The sequence below is a fragment of the Hippocampus zosterae genome, chromosome 18 (genome assembly GCF_025434085.1).
Source record: "Hippocampus zosterae strain Florida chromosome 18, ASM2543408v3, whole genome shotgun sequence".
NCBI lineage: Eukaryota > Metazoa > Chordata > Actinopteri > Syngnathiformes > Syngnathidae > Hippocampus > Hippocampus zosterae.
This window is the reverse complement of record NC_067468.1, coordinates 6,759,169-6,785,675: the sequence shown is the minus strand read 5'-3', so window position 1 is coordinate 6,785,675 and position 26,507 is coordinate 6,759,169. Positions and strand designations below refer to the sequence as shown.

Sequence of the window (26,507 nt, the reverse complement as noted above, 5' to 3'; positions counted from 1 at the left end):
ATCTGATTCAAATGATTAGATCATCAGCAAGCTCTGCGCAAGCCTGACATTGAACCTGTTCATTTGAATCAGGTGTGTTGCAGCAGGGAGACTTGGAAAACATGCAGGACAGCGGCCCTCCAGGACCTGAGTTTGACACCTATGAGTTAACACATCGGCCTCACAGTGCAGAGATGCAGGGTTCGATTCCGGCTCTGGCGTTCCTGTGTGGAGTTTGCATGTTCTCACCCGTGCCTGCGTAGGTTTTCTCCGGGTACTCTGGTTTCCTACCGCATTCCAAAAAAATGCATGGCAGGCTGATTGAACACTCCAAATTGTCCCTAGGTGTGATTGTGAGCACGAATGGTTGTTAATCTGCGTGTGCCCCGTGATTTGCTGGCAACCACTTCAGGGTGTCCGGCGCCAACTGCCTGAAGACGGCTGTGATAGGCTCCCGCGCCCCTGCGACCCTTGTGAGGATAAAACGGATCGGAAAATTGATACGAATGAAATCCTACGCCATTTACTATAATTGTTCAAAATAATGTGCAAATTTAGCCAACTTGAGTTCATACGAATGGGCTAAGTTACACCGTCAGGTTGACGAGCCAAAAACAAAAGTGTCAGTCGTAAGCAGAACTGCACAAAGGAGAGTCGCGTACTGTGCAGTGGGACCGGTGTATAATTATGACTTTACTGCTGTTAGAGTCGGTTAGTGCTACAAATTGGGGTTACGTTATCATATAATTCCTTTCTTTTGAGTTGAGTTGATTACTTTAGTTTCATTAAGCACACCAGTGGCATTATTAGGCCATATATATATATATCCTGTGTGTGTGTGTGTATGTATGTATATATATATATATATATATATATATATATATATATATATATATATATATATATACAGTGCACTCCGCTTAATAGAACACCGGTTAATAGAGTAATCCGCTTAATAGAGCAAAAGGCTCTGGAACAGATTTGCCTAATGCAATTTCCTATAAAGATACTCCGCTTAGTAGAACAGATCTCCGCTTAATAGAACAGGCCGTAAGCAATGAACATTGAAAACTAGTGGTTTTCGAAGTGTAGCTATCGCGATACTGTACCACTATCGCGAGAAAACGCGGTAGTTCTAGCCATATATAGTAACGGGTAGCACGCGTCACTCCACACATAGACACACGCACGTCACAATGGCTTCAACTTCATTCAAGAGACGAGAGAGAGACGAAGTGTAGCTATCGCGATAATGTACCACTATCGCGAGAAAACGCGGTAGTTCTAGCCCTATACAGTAACAGGTAGCACGCGTCACTCCACACATAGACACACGCACGTCACAATGGCTTCAACTTCATTCAAGAGACGAGGGCTATCACCTGCGGATAAGAAGGACATACTCAGACGATACGATGCATTGCCGGATTCTCAGAAGGTACGCCCGCGGTTACCAGGACTTCCCTCTTATCCAGCGCATTCAGAGGGAAGTCAACCGCAAAATTACGGACTCCTGTTTCCAGACAAAAGTAACTAAATTTTTCTCGTGATTTGGGATGTTTGACTGAAGTTGATTAAAGTTGTTGTTTGATTAAAGATATGGACGTCCACAGTCGAAATATCTCTTCTAACTCGTCAGCAGGGGGTTTTCTGCGTGCATAACTTGGTCGTCGACGTGTCTGAAGGTGTACCTAATAAAGTGTCTCCGGTTAATAGAAACCCCGCTTAGTAGAACAGAAGCGCTTCGGCCCAATGGTGTTCTATTAAGCGGAGTGCACTGTATATATAAAATCCTCATCTCACCCCTCGGGTGGTGTCCGTCCCTCATTCAGCTCGGGTCCTCTACCAGAGGCCAGGAAGCTTGAGTGTTCTGCGCAGTATCCTTGCTGTTCCCAGCACTGCACATTTCTGGATTGAGATGTCCGATGTTGTTCCCGGGATCTGTTGCAGCCACTCATCTAGTTTGGGGGTCACTGCCCCGAGTGCTCCGACCACCACAGGCACGACTGTCACCTTTACTTTCCAGGCTCTCTCCAGCTCCTCTCTGAGCCCTTGGTATTTCTCGAGTTTCTCATGTTCCTTCTTCCTGATGTTTCCATCACTTGGGACCGCTACATCCACTACAACGGCTTTCTTCTGCCCTTTATCTATGATCACGATATCTGGTTGGTTCGCCATTACCATCTTGTCAGTCTGGATATGGAAGTCCCACAGGATCTTTGCTCTGTCATTCTCCACCACCTTCGGAGGCGTTTCCCATTTTGACCTTGGGGTTTCCGGTCCATACTCCGCACAGATGTTTCGGTAGACTATGCCAGCCACCTGGTTATGGCGTTCCATGTAGGCTTTCCCTGCCAGCATCTTACACCCTGCAGTTATGTGTTGGATCGTCTCAGGTGCCTCTTTGCACAACCTGCACCTTGGGTCTTGTCTGGTGTGGTTTATCTGGGCCTCGATATGCTGGATTTGGGATGGAACCCTCCATGCATGGTTAGGAGCTTTCGGGTCCTAACGTCCGTGGTCTGAATCTCTTCCTTTGGCCACCTTATTATTCCTGCAGGGTATCTGATCACTGGCAGGGCATAGCTGTTTATTGCCCGGGTCTTATTCTTGCCATTGAGCTGGCTTCTTAGGACTTGCCTCACTCGCTGGAGGTATTTGGCCGTAGCCGCTTTCCTTGTTGCCAGTTCGAGGTTGCCATTGGCTTGTGGTATACCGAGGTACTTGTAGCTGTCCTCAATGTCTGCTATTGTTCCTTCAGGGAGTGAGACCCCTTCAGTGCGGACTACCTTTCCTCTCTTAGTCACCATCCGACTACATTTCTCAAGCCCGAATGACATCCCGATGTCGCTGCTGTAGGTCCTGGTTGTGTGGATCAGGGAATCTATGTCCCTTTCGCTCTTAGCCTACAGCTTTATGCCATCCATGTAGAGGAGGTGACTGATTGTAGCTCCATTTCTGAGGCGGTATCCATAGCCTGTCTTGGTGATTACTTGGCTTAGGGGGTTCAGTCCTATGCAGAACAGCAGTGGGGAGAGTGCATCACCTTGGTATATGCCACATTTGATGGACACTTGGGTAAGTGGCTTGCCATTGGCTTCAAGTGTGGTTTTCCACATCCTCATCGATTTCGCAACGAAGGCTCTTAGGGTCCTGTTCACCTTATACAACTCCAAGCATTCAGTGGTCCATGTATGTGGCATCGAGTCATAGGCTTTCTTGTAATCAATCCAGGCTGTGCACAGGTTGGTACGTCGGGACCTGCAGTCTTGTGCGACTGTTCTGTCAACCAGGAGCTGATGTTTGGCTCCTCTGGTATCTCTACCAATGCCCTTCTGTGCTTCGTTCATGTATTGATCCATGTGTCCACTTATCTTAGCCGCAATTATGCCTGACATGAGCTTCCATGTTGTGGAGAGACAGGTTATTGGCCGATAGTTGGATGGGGCTGCACCCTTCGAGGGATCCTTCATGATCAGGATCGTTCGCCCTTCGGTTAGCCATTCTGGGTGAGTCCCATCCCTCAGCAGCTGGTTCATTTGTACTGCTAGGCGCTCATGGAGTGCTGTGAGTTTCTTTAGCCAGTAGGTGTGGACATTATATATATATATATATATATATATATATACAGGTATATGTACAGTATATACTATATACAGTGTATATATACAGTATACTCGGGCATCTCATTAGGATGCCTCTGGATGCCTCCCTGTTGAGGTGTTCCGGGCATGTCCCACTGGCAGGAGACCCCAGGGATGACCCAGAACACGCTGGAGAGTCTATGTCACCCAGCTAGCCTGGGAACGCCTTGGGATCCTCCAGGAAGAGCTCGAAGAAGTGGCTGGGGAGAGGGAAGTTGAGGCTTCCCTCCTAAAGCTACTGACCCGACCCCGGATAAGCGGTGGAAAATGGTTGGATGGATATATATATATATATATATCAAACTCCAAAAATTATATTTACATTTTCTAAATCTGACCGATTGTGAATACCTCACCTCACATCACCGCATCCACTTGCCTTACACTGTTCAACAAATCTATTTCCCATGACCTCTTTCGAATGCTGTCTTCTGCGAGAAGTGGAGCCCAACTCTCTGAGCAATTAAAAGCAATGGACCAGTCACTGTGATGAGAACAATTTCACATTGCTCAATATTCTTTTTCCGCTATGTTATGAAACTACATCTGCTGTGCTGTAATTTCCCTTTGGGGGTGACGCTGAAATCCATTCGACTGAAAAAATGCGAATACTCATGCAGTCAGACTTGTGCATAGAAATGTGCAAGAGCAAACACGTGTACATACACACACACACACACACACATGCACACACACACACACTCACCCAGAGACAAAGCGTTGAGATGCTCGCATACATATGAATAAATAAATAAAACCAGTCAAATTAAAACATTCTTGTCCCCCTAATTAAAGTGATTGGTATACGTATATGAAATCTTCTGGCTGAGCAAGTCATAAAATGTGATGCTAATACTCGAGCACAGGGCGACATGAGGACTGGTTATGCATAAAAGCCAGCAAAACCGTATGAAAATATCTGTAGATAGATAGATCGATTCCATTTAATGTTTTTCATTCCATTGCATTCCTCATCTCTTTGTAGACATGCTTCCCCCCACTTTTTTTTTTACTTACAGATATCGTGTCTTCCACTCTCGGCTATCACCTTGTCATCCATCCATCCAATCCTTCCATCCATGCAATAAGCCAGCTATCTCAGCATCCACCCCTTAAGGCATCCATCTGTATCTATGACTGCACATGATAAATGTTTAGACCTTGATTGGGGGAAAACATCCCATCAGAAGGACACTGGCACAGACACGTCATTTATCAGGGCCAGCTACGCGTTCCAGTCATCATCATTTAGCTTGGCTCCAGAAACACATCAAATTCTTTTGCGTTCAACGAAAAGAAAAAAAAATGTTGGCGTTTTCAACTCATAAAAAATGGGTTTGTCTTAAAGGTTATTTCAAGCCTCTGTGGGGTTTATTTTCATTGTAAAATGCAGACACGGTTGGCTTTCAGCAATTTAGCTCCTCATCATGTGTTATCTGCTCTTGCTTTTTATCGTACGTCATTATTTAATTAAAAAAATAACTTTTTTTTTGTTGTTGATGGAAAGGGGGCACATGAAACGGTTCAAATGTCTGTTGCTCGGTGCCCCTCTTTCATCCGCTCAGCAGTCTGCGTCCATTCTTGGTTCCACTCTTGCTGTTTGAATGCGATACCGTCTCCCCAAGCTGGCATGGGTTTGCACCAGGTCCTACAACTTCCCGCCATATTCCCAAATCATGCATGTTATGTTGAGGGTTTTTAAAATATACAAAGGTGAAATATGAGCAGGACTGCTTGCTTTTCTACGTGACAATTGAGTCCTAAAGAATTTGAAGTGTAGGAAGAAGTCACTTATTAAATACACTTTATTTGTAGTCATTGTTAAACATGTGCAACAAGTACAAACAAGTCTTCAAATAATAGGAATAAAAATAATCACAGAATATAGAACGGGATTTATAACAGACAGTACATCTCCCGTATTTTTGTGTTGCATCAAATCAAAATGACGGTTGTGCTTAAACACAAGTTTAAACATGTTTAGTGTTATAAATTGCATCACGATTCATTTGGACGTTCTTAATTAAATAGAATTCATATTAGTGTCATTTATTATTGACCACTCAAGTAAATGAAATGCGTCATTACCGGATTATGAAATTATCGGAATTCCTCCAATATCAAAAAGAAGATAAATCAATGGCTAATCGTTTGCGATTAGTCATCTTTCGACATTTTCACAATATTCAAAGAGTCGAGAGGCAAACAATTGAGGCGTATATCCAAGTGGTGGTCGTGAAGCTGGTGTTTCTTCAGTTATTACATTGCTAGATGAGCATTCAGTATTTTATTTTATTTTTCTGTGTGTGTGTGACTTTAGTTAACATATGTTTGAATGGCTTCTCATCCCAAGTGAGCTGGGACAGGCTCCAGCTCACAGAGAACCCTGAACAGAACAAGTGGTGAAAAAAAGACATGTGGATGAACAATTTGTCATCATGCGGGGTCTATTTTCAACAATAGAGAGGTGACCGTGTTGCAGGTGTGACAGGAGCTGTTCAGAAACGTGACAAAAGAACAAGCTTGATCAAAAGGTTATCGCTCACAACGTTTGAATATATAACCGTTTTGAAAGCCGGACTTGACGTGTGTCACCTTCAATGCTGCACGTGTACAAGCTCTGAAGATGCTTTTAGACCTGCTGGAAGATTTCGCGCCCTCTTACAGTAATTGCTGCTTGGGTGATTTGGGGGTTTCAAGCTGCAAGAAATACCATCTCGTGAAAGATCCCCCGAACCTGGCGTTTGTGTGCGCACACAAGTGCATGTATACGCTGGTATATGGGAGGAGAGCATGCTGGAAAAATAGGAGCTGTCAGTCAACGTAATGAGACCAAGCTTCTCAGTGTAAGCACACACATACACCCACCGAGCGGCATCAGGCCAGTGGAAGTGCCATATAATTGGGTTTCCTTTCCAGGACAACAGACATGCTCAGTGGATTAGATCTGACCACCGACGCCAATTCGCTCCATGTCTCCGGCACTCTGGTTTCCATCTTGATTTTAGGTCCTTTCTCTTTTTTTTTGATAAATAATTGATCACAAATCTTCCATCCTAATCTTGTTTTCGTACTGTTTATCTTATCTCATTGCCATTCCCCCCCTTTCTGACCTTTACAATTCATGGCAAGCCTTTACACGGATGACACCTAGTACTGTAAAATGTAACTGGCTATCTGGGTCAGGGGCAGGCCCTGAGCACCAGAGCCATTGAGGCCCAGATATACCACACCAGACAAGACCCAAGGTGTAGGTTGTGCAAAGAAGCACCTGAGACGATCCAACACATAACTGCAGGGTGTAAGATGCTGGCATGTAAAGCCTACATGGAACGCCATAACCAGGTGGCTGGCATAGTCTACCGAAACATCTGTGCGGAGTATGGAATGGAAACCCCAAGGTCAAAATGGGAAACACCTCCGAAGTTGATGAAGAATGACAGAGCGAAGATCCTGTGGGACTTCCAGATCCAGACTGACAAGATGGTAATGGCGAACCAACCAGATATCGTGATCATAGATAAAGGGCAGAGGAAAGCCCTTGTAGTGGATGTAGCGGTCCCAAGTGATGGAAACATCAGGAAGAAGGAACATGAGAAACTCGAGAAATACCAAGGGCTCAGAGAGGAGCTGTAGAGAGCCTGGAAGGTAAAGGTGACAGTCGTGCCTGTGGTGGTCGGAGCACTCGGGGCAGTGACCCCCAAACTAGATGAGTGGTTGCAACAGATCCCGGGAACATCGGACATCTCAGTACAGAAATGTTCAGTGCTGGGATCAGCAAGGATACTGCGCAGAACCCTCAAGCTTCCTGGCCTCTGGTAGAGGACCCGAGCTGAATGAGGGATGGACACCACCCGAGGGGGGATGAGACGAGGATTTTATTTATTTATATATATATATAGAGAGAGAGAGAGAGAGAGACAGAGAGAGAGAGAGAGAGAGAGAGAGATGAGAAAATGTAAATAGAAGATGAGAAAATGACAAGACAGGATGTGTGAAAATTAGGAGGTCACTCTCTTTTACTCAGAGTTTGTGTGCAATCTTGGGGGAATGTTCACACTTCCTCTTTGCTCCTCTCTTCTGGATTAGAAGCTTTTGGAGTGTGTGAATGTGCATGTGTGTTTGTGAGTTGTGAGAATGTGGTGCATTTCGGCTTCAGTCCTTTAGACAGGACGACAGGATTTGCATACGGCATGCTATGCAGACGTTCACGGTGTATGTGTTCTATCAGTCAAAGTTTCAGGGATCGTAAATAAATATCTGGACAAGGATTTTATGTGTTTTAAATAAAATCCCAAATGATAGTGGAGGTATAATTTCATGTCGTCCTTTTCGTTTTAACAAAAGCCTTCGCTTTTCTTTCTTTCTTGTTTCTTTTAATGTCAACTGCGATTGCCCGTTCCAAGCCATACGTCAATGCGTCCACCATATTGGACGTGCCCATCGTATTAGCCATCCAATTGGCCAATTACATCGGTAAAATGAAGTCAGAATGGCTTCGTACAATCAAAAGCAATCGTTGAATATTGATCTCCATGGAGCAAGTGAACGAGGCATCTTCACAAATCACTTCACTTTGCCACATTCGATACGGCTGTGCTGCCGACTTACTCAAGGTGGGGTCGAGGTCTATTTACTGTTGTCTTCGGTAATACTTGCCAGGAGTTGTTGCAAAGGGCGTCATTCAAGACTATTGGCTGGATGCCGCAGTGTTGCGCAAATAGCGTAGCCGACCACGGCCTAAAAAAATATGCAGCCAAGCAAGTCCCGTCTGGAGGCTATTAATAATAATTGGACCCCACCATGGATTTCACATGCCAGGCTGAAGGCTGAGGGACGTTGAAAAAGGGTAGACAATCCAGGTGCATCTTTTTCCTACTTCTCTGTGCCATATTCCTGCTCACATATGCTGTTCATAATGAACAAACTTTTGGTGTTTATGCATGGGATGAAGAGATGTCACCAGAGTGAGGATAAAATAAAAAGCTTCACTGGTCAATTCTTCTGGGTAGATCTTTTATCATCACAACTATCATGGGAGCAGTGAAGTGAATCAACGTGATGTTTTATGGGTAAATATGTTGTTGTTGTTGTTGGCAGGCGTTGTGTTTGGCCGCATGCAGTATGTCCAAATCCCTTTGGGTATATGCTCTTTTATGATTGGTGAAAATCCAAATGTTATTACTTTAGCAGTCTAATTGCTTGTTTGGTACAGCAGATCAACCCAAGAGACACTCATACTCACACGAGAAGAAATTATATATATTTTATTTCACAACGCGCTTGATCCAATATATGCAATGTCATTATGTATTTTGCAAATGACAGCAACCGACTCCAACATTATTTTCTCCCTCCCTTTGACATTGCTCTTGGTCTCCTGACGTTCATTGCTCTAGAAACGACAATTAAGGGAATCCGTTTTTTTTTTTCATTTGTAAATTGAAACTGAATTCAATGGAGCAGTGCAACGGCATCATCAGACTCAGAGCTGTTTCTAATATTGTGATACTTAATGGAAAAAAATATAAGCCTAAAAATTGTAAAATATGAGCAACATCTCTCATCTGTGATGAAGTCAACTTCAAAACCACTCAAACCCAAAGCTCCCTTTGAAAACTCATGTTACTTGAACTTCTTTCAACATTATTGTCTTATAGCTTGTTTATCTTAAATTATATACAGAAGAGTGAACTCTTCCCTTTCCCAAAAATCAGTACGGTACAGTAAGTCGTGAGGCAGGACTAAATTCCAGAAAACTGCTGGTAAACACAGTTACAGTTCTCCCAGTACAAATTAGCACTTAGTGTAACCAATGCTAGCATCTGATAACAACGTTACTGTAATGCTAGGCTAATTTGTCAATGTGTGGGTCGAGGGTATTTGTGTTTGGCGATGTCGTGAGCCTCAGCACTACAATAAGTGATGTGTATTTTAATGTCTTGATCATTAAATGTTGCCTGCATGATTAGTGAATGTTAACAAGCACTGACTTTAAGTGGTGAGAACAAGTTGGCTCAATTAGCTAGTTCTTTGGGGTTCACAGATTGGTATTAGATAGCAGCCTTAACGTCTAAAATGCGGAACTTGATTGGTCCGTGAAACTGTCAGCCGGGCTGTTATTTTTCACACTCTGGGCTTGGCTTCCGCAAGTGGAAGCAAGCAGTTGGCCTCAGTGACAACTTATCGCCGGTTGAGGTGGAAGATGATGCAACCAAATGCTGGCAGTAATGCGCCGGCAAGATCCAGTTCAGTGGGTTCTCAAGCTAACGGAAGCCAGGTTCAGCATTCGTCCAACAGTACATTTGGCGGGAGTAGGATCACTTTGATACTTGGGGCTATTTTAATGAAAGCACACCTGGGAACTGTTTTAGAACTGTGATAAAAAACTGAACCTCTCCTTTAATTTCTTAATGAGCAATGGATATAATGCATCAATGAAGGTGTGAAATTTGGCACTGATCCCTTTTTTAATGATGAAAAAATGGTGTTCTGCTTGTGTTATCTTTTGCTATTGGATTGTGCGGGTATGTACATAATCGTGTGACCCCCTTCTTGGTTTGTTTGTTTATTACATATACATAAGACATACTTTATTTTTACATACATAGACATATTTTTATTTATTTTTCTCCCAAACTACTTGAGTGTGTGTGTGTGTGTGTGTATGAGAGTGTGTGTATATATATATACATATATATATATATATATATATATTTTTTTTTTTTCAACGTGTGACTGAACTTCTGTATGCATGTTTATTTTAAAGACCTTTCTCTGTAAATATCCACATGCACTGTTTGGTAGAAAATGTTAAGAGGCACCGTGGTTACGCTGCTTGGGCGATATGTAAACAGCTCCGATAGCTAAACACATGGTCTTTGCATGTCGTGTGAACACACACTATACAGTACACTCAAGTGTGTGTACGCAGGGCATGTCATGGAATCCGGTCACACACACACACACACACACACACAGATGTACACAGATGGGAGCATATACTCCGATGATGTTGTTAGTGCATTCCACTAAATAAATTAAGCTTGTAAATATAGCACTCGGTTTGTGAGATAAAGTCTGGCCTTGTTCTTCCAAACAAAGCGTGGGCGGGAGAAAGACGCTGTTGAAGATCAAGGCCGCGTTGAAAATAGAGGGGTCAGCATCATCATGAGATAAGAAACAGATTATTTGGAAGGGAAAACTTCCAGAAGAAGTGTTTTAAGAGGCCGTGGTTGTTTAGAGATTTATCTCATGAGCTCATCGGAATGAAACAACAGTGGAATGCGATGGCCATATTGCAAAAGTTGTTTGTACTGTTGAGAGTTTCTTTTTTTTCCTCCACTGATTTTTGGCACTTCAACTTTCTTGATGGATGCATTTGAATTTACTTATCTATCACGCGGTCTTTCTATCTCTGTTCAAATGTGATATCAAAGAATAGACAAAGAGGAAACATTTCAAAACTTTAACAGCATCAATATGACTGAGAACCTGTACAACTCGATTGGAAAAAAAAACGTTTTAAAAGAGGAAATAAAAATGAACAACTTAGAAAACTATAACTTTTGACTTATGTGATTGTGTTCAGATTTAACCAAACACTTTCAAACTCATGTCAAATGGTAATCAGCTCAAACGTACCACCATTTAAATTGCCTCTGCGTAAAACCAAATAATGTTCATCTGCTCTAGTAGGATTTCCCTCACATTTCCCGTCATAATTTACAGCACACAGACCGGTATCAATCTGCAGGTGGGTGCAAAATAATTTCCAATAAATGTACAATGGCTCATAGTGAACAAAATCAGCATCAACATAAGAAAGATGGTCAGGGAAGCCAAGAGTAACATTAAAAGGAGCTACAGGAACTTCTGCCAAGGCCTGGCTTAATCCATGCCACAACAGTCCCCCGTCTTCTTCATACAGAATGTCTGAACTAGGAGGTAGGGTGGCACGAAAAAAGCCATCTTCCAGAGAACAACATCCAAGCCTGGCTACATTTTGCTCCCAGACGCATGCAGGACACTGTGTTTATAATGCAAGGAAGCCTGGGTTAAAAATCCGGTGTTGTGTGTGTGTGTGTGTTTGTGCGCGCGCGCACGAGAGAAAAAAAAATGAGAGTGGAGTTGGAATGAGCGAAAAAAAAAAAAAACATCAAGAAAAGTTCACTTCCATCTGCAATTTAAAACATTTCATAAAAACGCATTGACCAGTGTGATACATTGCAAATTCATGTTATGTTGTCCAGCCAGCACGTGAAGGTCTGTCACGTTACGCACGAAGCAGGAAAAGGGAACTGCTTCGTACGTAACGGAGAAAACGAAAACAAGCGGATCCTCGAAATAGCAGACAACAAGGACTATGTAAAACAATAATATTTATTATAAACAAACATCCTGCCTAATAAAAAACAGAAAACGCTGGTCACAGAACGATAGCCAGGAAATAAGGAACGTAACAACAGAAATCGCTGGTAAAAACGAGCACCAGAAAATAAGGAAATGCGACAACAGAAAACGCTTGCAAAACAACGGCAAGGAAACTATGTTAAACGAGTACTGATTCACGTACGCTAAGATAATGCTTCCCGTGGGACGACGATAATATAACCAACCGCGAATGGTGTGAAACAATATGTGGAATCATAGGCAATAGCAGTGGCACGGCATGCAATACTCCGGCAATGGGTCGACCGCCGGAGCGTCTAGATATAGCAGGTGCAATCTCTGGCAAATAGAATACGGATCATGACAAGGTCATGCTCATGTCGTCCAATCAAAGGATTTCATGACTCTTTTGTCGTAATCCACTTGTGCAGCTGTCTGTACATATGTTTCTTGTCTCGAATGAAAACTGCAGAATGCAAATGTCACTAAATCACTTGATTTGTTCTTCCGGAGAGTAAAAGTCAGCACCTTTCCGAGTGCTGTTTTTCCTTAAACGTGTCAAGAGGCAAGCCAAAGGCAGACAAACAAACACATATTTGCAGCACTAACCGTAAATTAGAACAGTGCATCCAATCAAAACCACATGCATTTCCGAGTGACGCACATTTTTGGTTGAATCTGCTGCCCTCTGCACCTTAAAAGTGTGTGCGAAACGCTTTCCGGCGCTGGCATCTGTTCTTGTGGCGACGCCAAAGCTTTCCACTTTAATTGTGATGTATGCTCTTGAGGTGTTGCCTTCACGCCAAACTGGTTGCCGCTGTGGGCATCGGAGTTCAATCATTCCAATAAGCCAAATATAAAAACACGACAAAATCAACCGCCTTGATTCATGCACACAATAATAATGAAAGGCCTGTTCGGAATAAATAAGCACTCAATAAAAAGGTGATCCCGCATGGCTGAGCTAATACCACCACCATAAAACATTAAAGGTACAATTGCAAAGCCGAGCCCATAATTTATGGCTGGCACTATAGGTAGAAGGAAAGAGCTGTCAGATTGACTTCCAATGGACTCGGGTACTCATAAATTCCCGTTTGCCAAATACATTTCAGAGCTCATGATGCTGCAATATTTCTTCTCCGCTGTGTCGTTTCAAAAAAAAAAAACATCCGGCTTCCTACTAATAGGAAGTTAAAAGCAACAGGATGGAAAATGTGTGCTTAAAAAGACCAGCTTTAAAATCATTACCAGCATCTGGCTTATAATAAATCCAATCATTTCAGTTGTTGCCTCGGGAACTGCAAATCCCCTACTTCCGTGGTGTGTAATACTTGGGAACCTGATGAGTTTGAATAAGCACTTAGCATATAGATGACGAGCGCATATTGTCACAACTTCCCATCCACTGCCTTCAACCTTCTAGCCAGCTGTCTTTTTTTTCTCAGAATTTGGTAACACTATTCAAGATGGAGTTTAAGACCAGTCCCAAGAACTGTTTCTCAAATCTCACTGATTCCCGTTGAAATTTACAGCAGTTGATCATTGTTGGATCACGACGGGGGAATCTTGAAAAAGCATAAGATGATCATTCGTGCTAACCATAAGGGGCTAAGGTTAGACAAGAGGTGCAGCTGGAGTGTATACATTCAAAGCAATATAAAAAATAAGTCAAACTTTACCTCATTTTGCCCAAAAGATATATATTGAAAACTGTTTATAGTCTCATGAAGATACCATAGCTGACATGTTTGTTATTTTTATCGGGGGGGGGGGGGGGGGGGGGGCTGCACAACATTTCATGCCCAAACGATTGCGGCTTGAACATTTACTTATCACTGTCAGGCAGGCTATTAATAAGAATGCCTCTTGATAATTTAAGATATTAAAGACCATGTACAGGTATCCTGATTTACAATGATACCTCTTCAAGGAAACTGCACATAACTGAAACTGTTTGTAAGGTGTTAAATTGAAAAAAATTTTTTTTTAATTATTATAAATAAATAATTATATATATGTGTGTGTGTGTGTTTCCGTTTTTTTTTTTTTTTTTGCTTACTTTTACAAATAATGATTATTTTACTTGAGTCCTCCGGTGTAATCTTCTTTTTGTGTTTTCTTTCTTTTGATTTTGTTTTAGGTGGAACTGTCTGAGAGCACTTCTCACACCATCACCGATGCCTATGCTGGGAAGGAATACATCATCCAGGTACTTTCACATCAACATCACGTGATTACAAGTAATGGGAAACCCAGAGAAGGCACATGTAAAACTGTTTGTGCCTTTTCCAACAAGGATCTATCTCGCTGCACTGATTTATTCCAAGTATTTGGTCTCTCACATTGCGCAAGCATCTTCCAAATAGCACATGAATGTTTTGTTTTGTTTTTTTCCCGCATCCTTTGATTGTGTTCAACAGGTTGCCGCCAAAGACACAGAGATTGGAACATGGAGTGACTGGAGCGTCGCCGTGCATGCCACACCTTGGATTGAAGAACCGGTGCAGACCACCTCCACGACTGATGTGGAGTACCTCACGCGTAGGTGTCAGTCTGATCAATAATAACAGTACACGGTAACGTGATGATGTCCTTCCACATGTATTTCATATCTGCTGATGTGAAATTCAGCAACTTCTCTTCCTCACATCGAACAGATAACGTGCGCAACAAGATTTAAAATCATGGGCTGATCAATAGCATGGATGCAGTCTTGTCCATTATCCACATTGCACCTCAGCATCAAAGGAGATTAAGTTTTGTGTATTTATAAATGCCCAAGCAGAGAAAGTCCATAGTCAAAAATCTGGTAAACAGTCAGTGTTGAGTTTACAACCTCCAGATTTATTGCTTTTATTTTGAATTTCACTTTGACTGCGAACTCTGGTCATCATAAATTAGCTAGGACATCATTGCTGCAAAAATCTCACTAAAAGGTTTCCCATTCAATCTATTACAAGATTTCCTATTCACGGGCGGCTTTTATCATCACGGTTGAAAGCAGAGCTGGGCTTCCAAAAAAAAAAAACAATTTCTGAAAAAATTGATTATTTTATTTTGCTTCTCATTGCCTCCGCTTAGACAAACTTGAACTCTCTGGTAGATGGAAATAGTTGAAAATAGTTGTACAGACATTGCAACACAAACGTACATACTGTACATATACGTATGTGTGTGTGTGTGTGTGTGTGTGTGTTTATGTGTGTGTGAATATATCATTAATCATTCAAACTTATGACATTTTTTTTACAAACATTTATTTCATTTGGCTTCCTCTCGAAGCTATCATCTGTGCGCCTTGCTGATAATGGGTTACATGGTGTACCAGTGTCCCCTATGGGTCATTAGCAGAACTACACCACACAAGTTCCTTTTGAGTGTTGAGAAACAGAACACATGCAAAACAGGAGAAAGAGAAAAGGTGGCCTTCTGCCTCCTAACATGCAAATCAATGGCCTCGCCCGGGCGCGCGCGCACACACACTCACACACACACACAGTTGAGAGGTCGTGAGCTATATTGTGTGAACATCGGTGAGAAGAGGCGGTCATCAGAATTCTACTCATGCTTTCTTTCGATACCAGCGGATGCGTCTTCCACCCTCGCTCCCTTTTCCACTCCCCCCCCCCCCCCCCCCCCCGCCCCCATGCCTGCGTATTGATCACCATTTCGCTCGTTATTATCTACTCCGTGTCCTTGTCAGGCCTCTTCACAACTGCTGCATTTCAGATAATCCATTCCCGGTAAATCTGTGCAGCCGCCATCAGCAAAATAATATCAGCGAGGTTTGTCGATCTTACGGAGATGGTTGTTCCTTTGCTCAAAGAAGAACAAAGAATCTTCCCGGAAAGGTTTTTGTCCACTACAAAAGCCAGTATTGTGCTACATTCCCATAATGAAACGTGTGTCTATAATTTTAAAGGGTGAAAAGGGGAACACGACCATCCATCCATTCCCTGTACTGTTTATAACCCTTTTTTCCGGGTATCTTTTTCTCCTGTTTATAGTTTCAATAGTGTGTCACCTATCCCGCTTGGAGATGAAGGGACGTTTGGCAGCGCATTCCGCTTCTCATTTCACATCAAAAAGGATAGCGCACAGACAGACAGATGAAATCTCATCCGCTGTGATATGACCATCGCTCAGCTGCCCTCATGCTCTTGACGCATAAAGGCCGGTTGGGCGAGCCTCTGAAAAGTCTCGCTTGTCTCACGCTGTCAGCGAGACAGAAAGTGGACCGCGTCTGATAGATCCTATTTCAAATCAGATACTATGTGCCGGCCGCAATCTGTAAACGCAACGAGATGCCAGAATGGAAGCCCGATACTCCATATGGCGACCTGTTCAGAAAAGCACATTGGAACTTCAAAGGTGTGCGCTGTATGCTTTCAATTTCCAATGCGTCAGGGCACATTAAAATTAAAAGTGCATCCTTACACGCTATATATCTCATCTTTCCGGCTCCAGCCTCCTTGTGTGGAGTTTGCATGTTCTCCCCGTGCCTGCGTGAGTTTTCTCCGGGTCCTCCGGTTTCCTCCCACATTCCAAAAAAATACATGGCAGGCAGATTGAACAATCTAAATTGTCTCCCATGTGAGTGTGAGCCCGGATGGTTGTTCGTCTCTGTGTGACCTCCGATTGGCTGGTAACGGGTTCAGGGTGTCCCCCGCCTACTGCCCGAAGACAGCTGGGATAGGCTCTAGCACCCCCAGGTACCCCTTGTGAGGATAAAGCGGATCAGAAAATGAATGAACATATGAATATAAGATAAGATAACATATCCTTTATTTGTCCCACACTGGGGAAATTTACAGCCTCCAGCAGCAAGAATGTAGGTAGAAAGAAGACAGAAGAAAAAAAAACAACAAACACCGTTCAATTAAGTGCAATATAAACACAAAATGGATAAGTCACAGTGCTATTTACAATTATATTTTACATCATTTAATTATTATTTATTGTTGTTATCTTATTTTTTTTTATATTTTTCAAATTGTCAAGTCCAAGTCCTTTTCGCATGTTGGAACACAACGCCAGCATTATCGCTGAGTGACCAGTGTTGACCCAGCTAAACGTGTCAACGTCACTTTAATTGCCCAAGTGTAGGAGAGGTGAATATTATTCAAGCTTAGCGCAGGCTCGCTAAGAGGCTCAGGATAATTCCAGATCCCCCTCAATGATTTTGTGTCATATCGTCACCCGAAATACAAAAGATTTGAGTCTTTGTGAGATCAGTCCCTGATGCGCATGCTTCATAAATCTACCAATTTTCCTCTCTGAAATCACATTTCTTCCTCATCAGTGGATTGCCAGATCTCCTGCTCTCTGCCGGTCGTTTCTGGTTTGTTGCATCGGCACCAACCCTATAACCGCCTCTGCTCATCATCCCATTATCCTCACATCTTTTTTTTTTTGTCTCGCCACTCAAAAAGCAAACTGCTCTGCGGGAAGTTTATTACTGTTGTTCTAAGCACCCTGCTTTGCTCTCTCTCTACCTCTCTCTCTTTCGCATTCTCTATTTCACACCTGGCTGCTTCCTCCCGCTATCTCCCCGACCCCCCTGCTCTGTGACACTCACTAATTGGAGGGGGGAGGGAAATGATATTTTCTTTCCACTCCACCCAAAAATGATTTCTCTGATGCTTTGCCAGCTATGTTGCCCCTGCAACAACACTTTTTTTTTCTTCCCCTCTTAACATCCCTAAGCATATTAACATTTGCAAAACTACTACAGCGGAATATTGAAAGGAAGTCATTTGACTTGTTTGCTCTTGAGCTTTATTGAGACTTTTTTTTCTTTCAAAAAGTACCACCAAATAAATTACTTGATGGCCAACATGAAAATGCAGCAGCATCCTAGGCATCAGTATTTATCCAACATAAATAAATAAATAAATGCCACTTTTACTGTATTCTGTATAAACAATAAAACAGTGCGAAATCATCTCACGTTATGTCCGCCCCAACAGATTTTCCAATCACTCATCGGCGGCAAACCCCAAAAATTTGGGAGTAATGGCGAGGACAAAAATGTTGGACTCCGCGATGACACACTGACTCCCCCAACCCCCGCCCTCTCGTAACATACTTAATGTATGCTTCAATTGGATTGTGTGAACGTTCGTGAAATGAATCACTTATCAATTTCACGTTGTGCAGTTTGACTCGCTTTCATCCTATAAGACCGGAGAAATTGTAGCCACGAAAAGGGGGAGAAAAAAAAGTAATTCCTCCCCTCAGCAAGACGTTCAACTGTATTACTTCTGGTCAGCTTCCAAAGAAGTCAGATTTTTCTTGTCCAGTTCACTTCATAACTGCCTCAACAAGTCCCACATTGATCGCCCTTGCAGATTACAATTGATTTTTCACTGCAATGCATTTTCCTTTCTGTTTGAATCTTCCCGCTATCATGAGCTTTATTTTTTATTTTATTTTATTTTTTTCTGGTGTCCAATTGTCAAAACGGTGTTTTACATGTCAATTCCCCTGGGAATAAAAGCAGATGTATGGCATTATCGGAGCAGTGACATGCAGATGTCCTTCAATACATGAGTAAATTGTCACGAATTGCGTGATGGTAGTTGTAGGACCCCAAAAAGCAGGGAGGAAAGGAGGAGCAGGTTGGATTGACCAAAATGCATTCAACAAAAAATACACACAAGGGTACAATGGAAAAAAAAACTAAGTCGAAGTACTAAAAAAAAAAATGCCTGGAAATCACAAGTATCAAACCAAACTCCAACAGGAAACAAAACATGACAGGAGCACACATATGCTCACATACTCACAGCTCACAATGACCCAACAAAGACTGGCAGAAACTCAGGGAACTAAATACAAGCTAAGCGATGAGACAACGAGAAACACCTGGACAAGACACAAAGGTTGTGGGAGCTAATTGGCCACACACAAGGAACACCGATAACGAAAACAGGTGGCGAAAAAAGGGCACGAGGAATCAAAACCAAACGTAACCAGATCGAAACATAAATCAAATGATGGTTATTTGTGTGTGTATGTGTGCGTGTGTGCTTGTGCGTGTGCGTGTTTATGTGTTTCCTCACAGAGACGAAGACCTCACCCATCCCTTCATCCAACGCACCACATAAGGCTGAACCGCCGGTGGGGAGAGCTGCCAAACTTCTCAGCTTCTTCTCACCTCTTCTGTTAGTGATGCTGCTACTCATCATGTAGTGAGTATACACACACACACACACACACACACACACACACACACACACACACACACACACACACACACACACACACACACACACACACACACACACACACACACACGCACGCACTCATATTTAAATTGATTATGGGACCAGCTCCTCAGTCACACATCAGCCAGGTGACGCATGTCCTTCGACGGCAAAAACACATTTTGTGTCACAACACAGCTGAAGAGGGAGTTCATTTCTTTTCAGGCAAAGCCCCCCCAAAGCGATGGAAGGAAAATCCAATCCAAAGCCGTCCCATTCCATTTGTTTTTCGACTTTTAAAGGGTGCTTTAATGGTGTGTGTGTGTTTGTTTTGAGCAATGACGGCTAACTCATCGACTCCCAAAAAAGCCCCGACAAACGAAATGCAGCTTTTCATCAACAACATTTTAGCCCAAGTGTAATAAGAAGCTACTCCTCAATCACAACGTCTCTAGTTGAGGTCAAAAGTTGAGCCACTTTGATAATACGATACCCTTTAAATTATGGTGATGTTGCAATATCTTTAATTTCCAACTGATAATATTTCACCAGAGCTACGCAAAGCGACAGGCAGGCTTGATGCTTACTGTCCCCGGCATCTCCTTGTCTTTGCAAGGAGATGCCATTTTCTCCCTGGAAACACGATGGTCAAAGTAGTTGGTAGCAGTTGAAGTCGAGCTAGATCATTTATAACATTACTTTGATGAAAATGAACATGGCAGAATGAGCTGATTTGAAGTCCGTGTAATTCTTTCTCCATCCAACTATGTTCTGATCCGCTTTATCCTCACAAGGGTCCCGGGGGTTGCTGGAGCCTATCCCAACTGACTTTGGGCAGTAGGCGGGGGACACCCTGAATCGGTTGCCAGCCAATCGCAGGGCACACAGAGACAAACAACCATCCGTGCTCACATTCACACCTCGGGACAATTTTGAATGCTCAATCAGCCTGCCATGCATGTTTTTGGAATGTGGGAGGAAAACGGAGTACCCGGAGAAAACCCACACAGGCCCAGGAAGAACATTCAAACTCCACACAGGGAGGCCGGAGCTGGAACTGAACCCATTACCTCTGCACTGGCAGGTCTATGCGCTAACCACCAGGCCACCCTCACAATAAACCAATTTTCGAAATTCAATGAAAAACAAAAAATGCTCATAGAAATCAGATCAACGTTCCCGTCCACCAAGCAAAATGCAATTGGTTGCCGTTTCTTATCACTAATTGGAGATGGCATAGTCGATTGTATGATATGCACACTTTGCTTTATATGACTGTCATTATTAAAAAAAAAAAATCAGTTCATTGTTTTAACTTTTTGCATCTCTGTCTAGATGTAAATGTCTTAAAGTGGAAAGGGGAGGAAGAGGAGGAGGAGGAAGAAGAAGAAGAAGAAGTGGAGGCTGGATCTTTGTTTTCTCTTTTGCACAAGTCCCAAGGATACAGTGCATTGATCATTTCTGTCTATCATACACTTACTCACCAGGATTACTTGGACAATGCCCCCATGCAAGCAGGGTCAATTCACGGTGACGCGCAAGTTCTTCAGAGGAGCTCTTTTTGGCCGTGTTGTCATCTTCGCCGTCTTCATCAGCAGCAACAGTAGAAGCAACGCTGAAAAACACTTGTCATCTAACAGCGCCTGCTGGCTTGAATTTGAATTGTTTGGTTAGTAACAGTATCGACTTGCTTCTCTGCTATTATTATGATTTTTTTTATATATAATGCTTTCAACCAATTTCATTCTGTATGTGTGTGAAAATACAGCGGAATTCACACACAAACACGCATACATCCAAGTCCAGCATGTGTATGCGCATGTGTTAGTGCCCAGCCGCTGTCCCAGTGCCCCATACAGCTAAACCGTCATGCCAAAGACTCAACGAGACACCCCCCCACCGACCCCTCCCCTGCAGTGAAACGCTCCCCAACACGAGCCGATTTGAAATGTATTGAATGGTGTTTGCCTAAAAAAATAAAATAAAATCCAGAAGAGGCCACAAAAATGATGATGTCACTTGAAATCTGCGACCCCAGCTTTCAAAATTCAACCGATGATTTGGTTCGGATGTGAGGACGATCACTTGCAAGAGTCACAAAAGTCAGACAATTAGCTTGTGTCTGTCAAGAAGGACGATGATTGTAAAACAAAAACAAAAAAACAAAAAACAAAAATTATATATATATATATATATATATATATATATATATATATATATATATAATACATACACAGTATATGTAATAAAGTCGAAAGCTCCCCAACAATATTTTTCTTTTTAACAATGATACGGCTGTTTTTTGGGAGGCATTGATGGCTGTAAAATAACCCAAATCAGTTTGCTTTCTGACGCCTTCACAGACATACAAAGTAGAAAATGTCTTCTTGCAGTTTCCAGTCGCCAAAATCAACTCTTGCTGTTATGTTATTCCGATGAGTACTGATGTGTTTTATTGTGTGTTTTTTTTTAATATGTATTTTATGGAGAAGCAACTACAAAAACACACATATAGGCTTTTAGTTCTTCTGTTTCTGTTTGGATTTATTGTCTTTATTTTTTTTTAATCCGACATTCATAATGGCTTATTTCTCTGATCCTATTTTGTAAACTATGATATGTAACTTTAACATGGAAGAAAAGTTTATTATTTAATAATAATAATAATACAAAAAAAAATATTAATGTATGTATTAGCAGTAGAATGTCGTTACCTGTACCTGGGGTCTTTTTTATAGCTGTATATACAATGACAGGTTTGATCCATTAAATGTGACCATTTCACAATGAATTACGAGCCTGGGTCTCATTTAAACACATTTTTTCTAAAACTCGCCAACTCTATCCTTTTGTTTAAAAAAAAATAGCAATCAAGTCTGAATTATAATATTTGTCTTCTTGACAAGATGAAGAGGTTTTGGTGCACATTTAAGGGTGAGTTCCATTAATGTTGAACTCATCAGTCTGCTAATGTTTGTATGCAACGTCTCACTCCCGCCTTCAAAAGAGCAAAAAATTGCAACGCAAAAGCTTTCTGAAAAAAAAAAATGTTTGATGTCATCTCAACATCATAACATACGGGGGGAGCACGGTATAAATTTGGAGGGAGTAAAAAAACAAAAACCCGGAGTAAACACGCACACATTAACAATTAAGACAATAACGAAGACACGGAGGCGGGACCATATCACGCGTGGCTATACTGTACTGCAGGGCAGGAAACAGGTGAGAGCAATGAGGCTACTAATGAAGTATTGTTCTACTGAGGCAAAAGAAATTGCTTACAGGAAATGGGTCTACAAAATAAAAGGTTCGACAGGAAATGAGCACAAAATGACATGATGTGTGTTTTATATATATATATATATATATATATAGAATCCTCGTCTCACCCCCCCTTGGGTGGTGTCCGTCCCTCATTCAGCTCGGGTCCTCTACCAGAGGCCAGGAAGCTTGAGGGTTCTGCGCAGTATCCTTGCTGTTCCCAGCACTGCACATTTCTGGACTGAGATGTCCGACGTTGTTCCCGGGATCTGTTGCAACCACTCATCTAGTTTGGGGGTCACTGCCCCGAGTGCTCCGACCACCACAGGCACGACTGTCACCTTTACCTTCCAGGCTCTCTCCAGCTCCTCTCTGAGCACTTGGTATTTCTCGAGTTTCTCGTGTTCCTTCTTTCTGATGTTTCCATCACTTGTGACCGCTACATCCACTACAACGGCTTTCCTCTGCCCTTTATCTATGATCACGATATCTGGTTGGTTCGCCATTACCATCTTGTCAGTCTGGATCTGGAAGTCCCACAGGATCTTCGCTCTGTCATTCTCCACCACCTTCGGAGGTGTTTCCCATTTTGACCTTGGGGTTTCCAGTCCATACTCCGCACAGATGTTTCGGTAGACTATGACAGCCACCTGGTTATGGCGTTCCATGTAGGCTTTCCCTGCCAGCATCTTACACCCTGCAGATATGTGTTGGATCGTCTCAGGTGCTTCTTTGCACAACCTACACCTTGGGTCTTGTCTGGTGTGGTATATCTGGGCCTCAATGGCTCTGGTGCTCATGGCCTGCTCCTGAGCAGCCAGGATGAGGGCCTCTGTGCTGTCCTTCAGCCCAGCCCTCTCTAGCCACTGATAGGACTTCTTGAGATCAGCCACTTCAGTTATGGTCCGGTGGTACATCCCGTGTAGGGGCTTGTCCTCCCATGATGGTCCCTCTTCCAGCGCCTCATCTTCTGTTCCCCATTGTCTGAGACATTCTCTGAGTATGTCATCCGTTGGAGCCTTCTCCTTGATGTATTCATGGAGCTTGGATGTTTCATCCTGGACAGTGGCTCTCACACTCACTAGTCCCCGGCCTCCTTCCTTTCGGCTTGCGTACAGTCTCAGGGTGCTGGATTTGGGATGGAACCCTCCATGCATGGTTAGGAGCTTTCGGGTCCTAACGTCCGTGGTCTGAATCTCTTCCTTTGGCCACCTTATTATTCCTGCAGGGTATCTGATCACTGGCAGGGCATAGCTGTTTATTGCCCGGGTCTTATTCTTGCCATTGAGCTGGCTTCTTAGTACTTGCCTCACTCGCTGGAGGTATTTGGCCGTAACCGCTTTCCTTGTTGCCAATTCGAGGTTGCCATTGGCTTGTGGTATACCGAGGTACTTGTAGCTGTCCTCAATGTCTGCTATTGTTCCTTCAGGGAGTGAGACCCCTTCAGTGCGGACTACCTTTCCTCTCTTAGTCACCATCCGACTACATTTCTCAAGCCCGAATGACATCCCGATGTCGCTGCTGTACGTCCTGGTTGTGTGGATCAGGGAATCTATGTCCCTTTCGCTCTTAGCATACAGCTTTATGTCATCCATGTAGAGGAGGTGACTGATTGTAGCTCCATTTCTGAGGCGGTATCCATAGCCTGTCTTGGTGATTACTTGGCTTAGGGGGTTCAGTCCTATGCAGAACAGCAGTGGGGATAGTGCCTCACCTTGGTATATGCCACATTTGATGGACACTTGGGTAAGTGGCTTGCCATTGGCTTCAAGTGTGGTTTTCCACATCCTCATCGAGTTCGCAACGAAGGCTCTTAGGGTCCTGTTCACCTTATACAACTCCAAGCATTCAGTGATCCATGTATGTGGCATCGAGTCATAGGCTTTCTTGTAATCAATCCAAGCTGTGCACAGGTTGGTACGTCGGGACCTGCAGTCTTGTGCGACTGTTCTGTCAACCAGGAGCTGATGTTTGGCTCCTCTGGTATCTCTACCAATGCCCTTCTGCGCTTCGTTCATGTATTGATCCATGTGTCCACTTATCTTAGCCGCAATGATGCCGGACATGAGCGTCCATGTTGTGGAGAGACAGGTTATTGGCCGATAGTTGGATGGAGCTGCACCCTTCGAGGGATCCTTCATGATCAGGATCGTTCGCCCTTCGGTTAGCCATTCTGGGTGAGTCCCATCCCTCAGCAGCTGGTTCATTTGTACTGCTAGGCGCTCATGAAGTGCTGTGAGCTTCTTTAGCCAGTAGGTGTGGACCATGTCCGGGCCTGGTGCTGTCCAGTTCTTCATATCTGAGACTCTTTCCTGTATGTCTGCCACTGTTATGGTAACTGGGTTCTGTTCAGGGAGGTGTCTGTGCTCCTCTCTCAGGGTGACCAGCCATTGTGCACTGCTGTTATGTGCAACCTCCTTCTACCATATGCCTTTCCAGTACCTTTGTTTCCAGTCTTGGTGGATCAGCTCTGTTGTTAGGACCCTGCAACTGAGCGTACACTTTCGCAGGTTGTGTTGCGAACAGCGTGTTTATTCTTCTGGCCTCATTCTCTTTCGTGTACCGCTTTAGGCGGCTGGACAAGGCTTGGAGCCTTTGTTTGGCAGTTTCGAGTGCTTCAGGTATGGTTATCTGGATGTACCTCTCAGGTATCGGCCTTTTCATCACACCTCTCTGGGCCTCCGTAAATTGACTCACATCTTTCCGGGCCGCCTTGATCTTAGCCTCCAACCGTCTTTTCCATGGTGGGTAACGTATCTCATGGCTTCCATGGTTGCTCTTATAGCCAAGAGTCTCCAGGATCACTGATGCTGAAGCGTATATCAGCTCATTGGTTTCTGTGATCGTTACGGTAGGGATCTCCCTCAGTGCTGCATTCATACTTTCGATGAGACTTTCAGATGGTACTTCACATAGCCGTTCTAATCAGTTTCTAGGTTGCCCAGCTTTCATTCTCGCCATGATCTTAGCTTTCAGGTCAGCTTCCTCGCTCAGCATTTCATTCATTGGGGCTGGCCACCCAATCTCATTATCTGCATTCATTGGGGCTTGCCTCCCAATCTCTTGTATGACCTCCTCCTCTGATCTGGCAGCCTGTGGCCCTTCACCATGGAACCTGCGTTGTACCTCATCAATCTCAAGTTGTGACAGCAGTTGCCGTTTGTGGATGTTGGAACACTGAGCTACTAGTTGTTTCGTGGTCAACCGCGACCGTGGGTTTCGAAGTAACCATTTAGCCCACATTCTCTGCATGTAACCCCTCTGACTAGGGTTGCTTGAGTAGTAGCATTCCAACAGAGCCATGTTATCGCATCTCGCCCATCTCCGCTTTGTTCTAGTAGCCCATTTTTCATCAAGGTGCTCTGGTTCCCCAGCACCTGACGCAAACCTTGTTTGGCCGGGCGATGTCTGAGCCGGCATGTCATTCGTTGTATTGTCTCTCATCATTGTATGAGGTAGGCATTAGCGTGAAGGATCTTGCCCAAGGACCCACACTGGATGGTGTTATGTGCTCATTTTCATTATATATATATATATATATATATATTTTTTTTTTTAAATATACATGGAGTACAATCCTGTATATATTGCTCTATGTGACTCGCAGTTGTTTTTCAGCTTCTCGCGGACCGTTTTTGGACTTTTTGTGGACTTAAAATATATATATTTTTTTTTTTACCTATATAGATATAGATATATAGATAGGGGCGCTCCGGCCTCCCTGTGTGGAGTTTGCATGTTCTCCCCGGGCCTGAGTGGGTTTTCTCCGGGTTCCTCCCACATTCCAAAAACATGCGTGGCAGGCTGATTGAACACTCTAAATTGTCCCTAGGTGTGAGTGTGAGTGCGAATGGTTGTTCGTTTCTGTGTGCCCTGCGATTGGCTGGCAACCGATTCAGGGTGTCCCCCGCCTACTGCCCGAAGACAGCTGGGATATGCTCCAGCACCCCCCGCGACCCTAGTGAGTATCAAGCGGCTCGGAAGATGAGTGAATGAATGAATGATATATATATATTTT

The 26,507-nt window shown here is 43.4% G+C and overlaps 2 protein-coding genes across 3 annotated transcripts in view; one reads left to right on the top strand and one right to left on the bottom strand.

Annotated features, from left to right (window-relative positions):
* Positions 1–22,016, top strand: part of cntfr (ciliary neurotrophic factor receptor) — a 184,445-nt gene extending 162,429 nt beyond the window's left edge. Inside the window, exons 8-11 of one of the 2 annotated variants that reach the window (XM_052050301.1) lie at positions 14,158–14,226; positions 14,438–14,558; positions 19,084–19,210; positions 20,561–22,016. In XM_052050301.1, the coding sequence (XP_051906261.1) occupies positions 14,158–14,226; positions 14,438–14,558; positions 19,084–19,210; position 20,561 (318 nt within the window). In that variant the 3' untranslated portion in view covers positions 20,562–22,016. Of the gene's footprint in view, positions 1–14,157; positions 14,227–14,437; positions 14,559–19,083; positions 19,212–20,560 lie in introns of those variants that run through there. The other variant, XM_052050302.1, reaches the window with a different exon arrangement.
* On the bottom strand, positions 1,788–24,541 carry LOC127590807 (uncharacterized). The gene is made up of 2 exons (XM_052050271.1): positions 23,231–24,541; positions 1,788–2,392 (listed from the first exon to the last, which is right to left on the bottom strand). The coding sequence occupies exons 1-2, from the start codon at positions 24,517–24,519 to the stop codon at positions 1,822–1,824; spliced, it is 1,860 nt and encodes a 619-aa protein (XP_051906231.1). The 5' UTR covers positions 24,520–24,541; the 3' UTR covers positions 1,788–1,821.
* Between the last annotated feature and the right edge of the window lie 1,966 nt (positions 24,542–26,507).

What these genes read in the sequence shown, in the direction of transcription:
- LOC127590807 (XM_052050271.1), bottom strand. Translation starts at nt 24,519, where the DNA reads ATGGATCAATACATGAACGAAGCGCAGAAGGGCATTGGTAGAGATACC. An exon ending in AGACAAGACCCAAGGTGTAG is followed by an intron (nt 2,393 to 23,230) that starts GTTGTGCAAAGA and finishes CCCAAGGTGCAG; the next exon opens with GTTGTGCAAAGAGGCACCTG.